At 33.8% G+C, this 8,361-nt stretch overlaps 1 protein-coding gene across 7 annotated transcripts in view; it reads right to left on the reverse strand.

Moving 5' to 3' along the window:
* GAS2 (growth arrest-specific 2) overlaps nt 1–8,361 on the reverse strand; it is a 137,372-nt gene that overhangs the window by 88,084 nt on the left and 40,927 nt on the right. For all 7 annotated transcript variants that reach the window (XM_012725628.1, XM_012725630.1, XM_012725632.1 and 4 more), the window contains one exon: nt 2,110–2,231. In XM_012725628.1, the coding sequence (XP_012581082.1) occupies nt 2,110–2,231 (122 nt within the window). The remainder of the gene's footprint in view (nt 1–2,109; nt 2,232–8,361) is intronic.

Genomic DNA, 8,361 nt, shown 5'->3' on the forward strand with positions numbered 1-8,361 from the left:
GCCGGTGGGGATTTAGCTCATGCTGAAGTGGCTTTAGCCTCTTAGTGCTATGCTTTAACCCACTGTGCCACCAGGGAGGGCTGTTGCTGATTTTTTAAAAGTAATTCTGTTTTAGCATCTCCCTAAGCATAATATATTTTCACCCACTTAGAGGAGGTATTGACCAACTCATCAGTCTTCTCCATTATTGTCTATAACTTCAAAATGTCAAGGTGCAAAATAAATCAACAAGCATACACTCACATGCACAAAAGCTAACTCATTATTATAAATCGGTTATTTATAAACAATTTGAAAGCCTGTTTTATACTCATTGCAAACCCAAATGCCTATGACTTAGTGGGTATATTCTTTTTTTTTTTTTTAGTTTAGATTTAATGATAACAAAATGCTATATAACCTTATATAATATCATTGTTTATAATCAAAAAGCCAATTGAAAACCTTGTCTTGACAATTATATTTGTGAACAATAATACCTATAAATATATTAACCAGCTGACTTCTCATCCTTTGAAAAGCTTCTCATAAAAAAAAATATATGAACTAGCCTCCTTTTGATTTAAGTTGCATATTGTTGGAACTCAGTTGTGAATATGTAAGTTATGCCAAGAACACAGAAGGCAATTCAGTCAAGAGTAATTGTGTCAACTTCTAACTCAGATTAAATTTGACTTTTTTCAGCATTGAGGTGAGATCATAATAAGTATTTTTAAACTTGCATGTGTTCAGTTATCATAGTTGAATTTTTATACCAAAATATACTTACAATAATCAGATAATAATTTGAGCTTCATATTCAATTAAAAATATCTTATGGTAAAGGATGTGTTTAAAGTTTAATAAAACCTTACAGTTTTACTCACTTTGAAAGGAAAATTTCCTTCATTTCTTTTTACATTTCATAGTCTCAGTAGGTTGCTTATTCTTTGTCACTATGAAGATTCAAGATCTTAACACGGAGTTAGTGACCTTTCTTTTCATAGCAGAAGCAGTATTAATAGAGATTTCAGGACTGATGCAATATGAACATAATGTTCTCAAAAGTCTGAGCCCATCACTTTTCCCCCATCTTAATTTATTATATAGAGTATTTTCTATACAAATTGTCCTCCTATTAAACATTGTGTTTTCTCATCAGTAAGCTGAAGCAGAGATCAGTTCCATTATCATGGAAAAGAGTAACTGATTTCCTAACTTCTAACATTATGTTTCACATGTATAATTTTCATCTATAATTTCCTCACATCTATGCCATGCCATGGTGAACCAAAACAAAATAGCACCAGCATTGAATAAAAAAATGTCTATGCCAAATTCTTGCCCAGTCACATGCAGTCAGGTGATCTTACAAAAACAACCTGGTCTGTGTCTGTCCAATGGTGGAGAAAAAAATGAAAGCAGTAATTCCCTAATATCGCTGAGCATTGTATTACTGGTTGGGCTTTATAGAGATCCCAGCCCCCAAGCACCCCATAGGGATCATATCAGAATGCCCAGACATGGGAAATAGGTCTCGGTATTTTTAAAGATGATTCCAATAGATAGCAAAGCATGGCATCCACTGAATCAATGGTTTATTGTTGTCTTCAAAATGTATCAAACATCACTCAAAAAGAAAACAACTTTGTCCAAAGTTTCATTTAATGCTAGTATTTATTTAAAACAAATTTTAAAAAGCACCCCTTAGATATTTTGTTCCAATATTCTTCCAAAATAACCTATTTGGAAACAAAGACCTAATTAGTAAATCTTTCTTGGCTACACTTTGTTCATTGCCTCAGTGACCTAAGTTATTTCTCTGCTAAATTTCTAATTAATACATCAGATCAATCTGTTTATACATAGTACTTGTTTTATATGAGCACCAGTGAAGCTTTTATTTTTCTGGAAGCTTTTCTTTAATTAGAATTACCCAAAGGATTGTGTAATTTATGTAATTAGAGTGCAAATAACATGTGACCTCATTTAAAATCATGTTGAGATTTTTCTTTTAAAAGAGACATTATTACATCCAATCACAATGAAATCTTTACATTAAACTCAACTTATAAGCTACACAAACATATTCTATCATCTGGCATTGATATTTGCCTTAGTATCTTTTACCTTTATGGGTTTATTAGTATCCAAGCTTTCTTTGAATTTCTCCTGCACGCTTTCTGCAAGTTGACAGAGCAAAGCACCATTATCCAACTTCTCCATAAAGGTTTCTGCTGTAATCTCCTTCCCTGAGATAACAAAGAGAAGCATTATAAAAGGACAACCCTCCCACAGCACAAATATGACATTTATGCCAATATATTTGACACAGGTTTTATCACGACAATTTTTATTCCAATGAGTTTATCTGTCTAGAATAGAAGCCCACAGGAAAGAGTTGTTTCTTTGGAGTTTTATGTTTTCCTTTGGTTGCACAATCTAAACATTTTATATTTTCATGATGCATTTTCCATTGACTATGTTTTATTTCAAATTAAAAGTAGTAAAGTGGGCCCTCCCTGGTGGTACAACAGGTTAGGACGCAGCACTGCGAGCGTGCTGCAGCCACTTCAGTGCGAGTTCGAACTAAGGCCCCAGAGGTGATTCACATAGCCAAGCAGACCTCTCCTGACCTGCCCGCTGCTCCCCTCAGCAGTGTACTTCATTGTTCTGCCTGTTCTGCAAAGTGATATGCAGGAAGAAAGAATCCCACCATTTAAAAACCAAATAAAAACCAACCAGTTAATAAAATTCAAACTGCCATCTTCCCAATGACTATATTGGTATTTTGTGTTCCATGTATGTCTTTGATTACAAAATCATCAAAACTCTCTTTTCTTAAATTTGAAATATTGCCATAGTTTATTAAAAACCAACTACTGGTGGCCTAGTGGTTTCCAGGGTGGCCTAGTGGTTCAGACTCCGTGCTCCCACCACAAAATGCTAAGTTCTATCTCCCTCCAGAAAGTTAAGCCAGATAGGGCGCAGCAGAACTTTCCTGTCTCTGCCACTGCTCCCCCCAGCAGTGTATTTTAGTAGATCTGCTTGTTCTGTTCCCCATTGTGTCTCTGGTAAATTCTCTCACCCTCAACATGGTTGGTGTGCACCCATGTTCTTCTACACAATATATATATATATATTAAATGTACTACCTTTGGCTGCTTAAATACCATGACCATGCATAAAGCCATATTTTCATGTTCTCTCAAAAACCAAAATTTGTTTTCCTGATTAAGATAATATGGGTAAGGCAAATGTGAGTGAAAAGCTTCTGTAAGAAAACACTAGCTCACTAACCACCCCCTTCCTCCTGCAGTCTTGAACTACAGAATTATCAGATTCAGATCTCTCCTTCTTTCTCTCTTTTCACAACCATACTAAAAGCATTACCCATGGCTTTTATGAACGTGATTCACAATTGTTCATCCCTGACATTTAACTGGTTCCAAGTGAAAGGTTACTTATCCTCTTTCCTATGTGCCCCCAAAGTCTTTTCTTTTTTTATTATTTTTGTTTTTGTTTGTTGTCACAGCTTTCTTGTGCTATATTTCACATACCTTACAATTCACACATTGAAAGTATATCATTTAATAACCTTTCATATATTCACAGGACAATCATTTTTATAATATCTTTGTCATTCTCAAAGGAAATCCTGTATACTTACACCTGCACAGATTTCTCCATTCCCCTAGCTTTATAAAACTACTGATTTATTTCTTTCTTATAACTCCCAGAACTCACTTTTGCCAAAAACCTTCTCCTTTTCTTGGTGCTGTAATTCTTTAAATTTCACAATATTTTCTTTTCTTGCATAAATTTGCTAAAACTTATCAGTCACAAGTGCTGTCGACTCTGTCTTTATTCAATTTCTGGCTGTATAATTGTAGGAAAAATTGTCATGATTGATGGCTAAACCAATAAACACAAACACACTGGTTCTTCTTGCAGTCTCATCTCCTATCTCCAATTGATACCATAGTCATTGCTAAAAATAATAGTGTTAATCAACAACCTCAGTCATTCTGCATTTTCAATACACAGTCACTAATGTCCTTTACCTAAAAGATAAATGTTCCTCTGAAACTAATATCACAAGCCTCCCCATTTGGACTGGTGGTTAAAGGGAAACAGAAATTGACAAGCAGACAGAAGTTAGGAGTGTACTAATATCAAAAGCCTCCCCACGTGCGTCTTCCTAATCCAGCATCCTTGGAGCCTGCTACTGGGTCTGCACTCTGCCTTCACAGTCTCCCCAGGAGAACTACAGTGACACCTTCATTCCTGGCATATCCGCTCCCCATTCAGTCCTACCTTCTGTCTGCTTGGCCAATTTCAATTTCCCTTTAATTGCCAGTGCAGAAAGAGATCCTCCCAGTGCCCACTGATCTCTACGTGGTCATGCTCATCAATAACACTTACTTACCACACTTCTACTATTGCTAGTAACATGTTTGGTATAAAGTCCTGGTCTTCCTCAACACAGTATAAACATCCCAAGGTATATCTTCGTGTGTGTATTTTCCTACAGATGGGAGTTTAATATTATTTACATGGCAAGTCCCTGTAACAGGATCATCTACATCCAGTGAGTAGCTGAATTTAAAAAAAAAAAAAAAAAGATGTAGCTAACTACTGGGAAAATTTAAGAAAATACTGTGCATTATTTTTGGAAAAATAGTTTAAAAAAGAGTTATTTTCAAGTTTTAAATAGAAGCTCTCATAGGATTAACTTATATTGTAAGAAAAATTCATATAGTTCAATTCCATCAACACATAATAAATATGACATAACGGGAATACTACCAACTTAAACTCACAACATCTACTGTATTTTGATTTTAAAAACATCTGCTTGCAATGATGTTTTCTTTTGTTTTCCTTTGGGAGGTGGCAGGTATAAAGGAAAGAAAGTCACCTACTTTTAATGCTGTTTAAAATGCACAGTTCACATTTTAGCCCTTAGGGCAATGAATTCTGCAGGTGATAAAACATCAGTAAGCTCATAGTGCTCACTACAGAGGTTGCCTCTGCAGAACTGCTATCATTTCATAACTGACTGCAGCTCCTGCAGAATGAAAGGAGTGGTCTCAAGAAACATGTCAGCATAAGGGAATTTTTACTGTGCACTCATCATATTGGCCTGCATTTTCTAACAATAATTTGGAAGTTATTTCACAACCAAGTGTGAAAAATAAATAGTAGAGGTATTTCAACATTACTAATTAAGTTTCAAGGTAATAAGATAAATATTGTTGAATGATTCTTTTAGAAATTATTTATGAGATTTTCTACATCTGGAAGAGGTTTTTAGGTATTTTTATTTCATTATATCCATGATAATTTAAAGATTCCATCCACAATGTTAAGTGACAAGATGATTACAATAAATTTAAAAATACTTGTAAATTATAAAAAGAAAAATGGTTTTCATTAAAAAACATTAGCAATTTACCAAAAGGTATGATTTTTATTTCTTATGCATTATATCTGAACATTTCTAGTCATTCTGCTTTTCATGAATACTTGAAGAATTTTACACTGAACATCTGTATCTAATGAAAAATATATTAGGTGTCAACTTTCAATTCTGTATATTTTATAGCTCCAAAAGGTGGAATTTCTTTTTGGCTAAAACAGACACTATTACATAGTATGTAGTTGAAGTGTACTGCCTCAAATGAAGGAAAATGCAAAACAGAGTTTTATTTTTTAAAAAACTTCATATGTGATGTATTTTCCATTCAAAGATTAAGAATCATAAAGTACACATTTTGAATACATTGTGTGATGTAAAAAAAAAAATCAGTTATAATCCTTACATGGGAGATTATATATTGTCTCGTTGAATTAATATTACCAAAAGTATATTAAAATAATATAAAATTAGGCCCTCCCTGGTGGCGCAGCGGGTTAAAGCACTGCACTGAGAAGCTAAAGCCACTTCCGCATGAGTTCGATCCCCGCCTGCCCCGGAGGAGACCACATGGCGTGGCAGACCTCTCCTGACCCGCCCGCTGCTCCCCTCAGCAGTGTACTTCGTCGATCTGCCTGTTCTGCTCCCCACTCTGTCTCTGGTGAAGTCTCTCACTGCCCCTGAGTCTCTGGCCTGTACCCCAGTTCTGTATGTACAAATAAATAAATCTTTAAAAAAAAATAAAAAAAAAATATAAAATTAACTGAATTTAGTCATGATAAATCCATTAGAAGAGACTGTGAAATACTAATTCTAACATATCGAGTGATCATTATACAAAGGTAAGTATCTCTGTTAAGCAAAACCAGATCTTTAATCTGGTTTTGATCTAAAATATGTATTGAATGAAAATTAACCTGTAATAACCCATTATAGAAGTATCTTCACATCCCGAGTTCATAATTGTGGACCTTAATATCATACCATCAATACAGTCATGAGTGTCAGCTTTCCAACAAATCTGAGAATTTAAAGATTATGGTTACTCACTTCCTCTTAAAATGGTGTTAAATAAACATCTATTTAAAATGTTTGTCAAGAACTAAATTAACACACAAGCTTGTACAAACTAGTGTATTCCTTTCAGAAATATGTGCTTCCCATAATTTCTTTAAAAATTAAATATCAACCTGTAAAGTATCTTAATTCTGAAACAACCTTAAAAGAAGAATATCTTCCATCTTCAATTTTGCTAAGAAAATATTTTCTCACCAGCAAATTAGCATTACTAAACTCAGCTTCCTAAAGATATGTCAGTCTCCAGTAATAGTAATAGTTAACATGCAGTACTGATTATTGCCAGGAATTTAATATGTATTCATGCTTTTAATCTTATTACAAAACTCTGAACTGGTGCTAGTATTATAACTTTTTTACATATGTTGGAACTGAGATATTTATATTAAGGCACATGCATAAAGTCTCACAGTGATCCTGGCTCTTTAATTCAGGAAGTCTTGGTTTAGAGTCTGTGTTCTCAGTCACTTAAACAAGTATTTGTTATATTAAAAAAAAAACAAAAAAAAGAAAAGAAATACACCATTTCCTACAGCAATGCATTCTGCCTAATGAAGCTTTTTTTTTTTTTCCTCCATAAAAAGTTCTCGGGGGCCCAAGGTAGGTGAGGGAGAGGAAAGAGACAGCTTGAGGTTGAACATAATGTTGCTGAAAATTATTAGTTGTCCATCTTATAGATAGCAGGAAAGCTAAGAAGGTCATTCAGGCATTTGTGAGTGGTCTCATTGCATAAGATAGCTAGGTATTTTATCTCTAAGGTAAGACAGATATAATCCAAGCTGGCTTCCATCTCCATTGAACCTTTCTTCAAGAATATGTCTCTAAATTGGACAAATTAAAGTAACCCATCTGCTATCTTAACTAAATTACTCAGTTGTATCAAGACTGTCATTTGAACACTGTGATATAAGAAATGATCCATTACCTTAGATCAGCACTGCTCAACACAGATGTTTACAATGCATTTGTACTGAGAAAAAATAACACTGGTTTTGTTGGAAGCTTTGGTTTAAAAAATATATAGGTAGTTTCTGTTTTGAAATATGTAAAATTTTGAACACATACTTGATTTAAAAAAAAATTGAATTAGTGTAAGATACCACCTTCCCTAAAGCATTTTTATTGACTCTATAAGGAATATGGAGCTTTGTTGTATAAGTATCAGGTAAAAGATTTTAAGAAAAATGAAAAGAAAGCTGTTTCAAAATCACTTGACAACAATTGTTATTTGACAACAAAGATTCCAATAAGTAAATGCTTTACTTCAAATATAGAAATAACTGAAAAAGTGAAAACATATATATACATATTATGTGCATATAGGAAAATCAGAGAAAGGGAAAAATCATCATAACATTGTCGATCTGCCTGTTCTGCTCCCCACTCTGTCTCTGGTGAAGCCTCTCACCACCCCTGAGCCTCTGGCTTATACCCCAGTTCTGTATGTACAAATAAATAAATCTTTAAAAAAAAAATCTGTGCTCAGGACAATGACCAACTCAAGAACAAAAGTAACAGAGTATATAAAATTAAAATGAATTATGTATTTTTAATACATAGCAAGGGACAGTGATAAGATAAACACATTATAGGGAAGCCTGAAGAGGGCTTTAAGACTCATTTGCTGACATTTGTAAATGTTTGCCATAAAACAGCTCCATGGTCCAGCGATTAGAAAATATATTTGGACTACAAGGACTGTTTTCAATAAAATCAGTAGATATTTCCAAGGATATATGAGTAGTCAGTAAATATCTCAAGATATTTACATGAATCAGACTGGTGTTGTACCCCATAAACAAATACCAACTTCTATAACTTTTCATCTTAACTAATCAACTTATTACAACAAAAGTGGCATTTTATAGTCTAATATATTAACTTTA

This window comes from Condylura cristata, unplaced genomic scaffold, assembly GCF_000260355.1.
Source record: "Condylura cristata isolate star-nosed mole 26May11 unplaced genomic scaffold, ConCri1.0 scaffold00015, whole genome shotgun sequence".
Taxonomy (NCBI): Eukaryota; Metazoa; Chordata; class Mammalia; order Eulipotyphla; family Talpidae; genus Condylura; species Condylura cristata.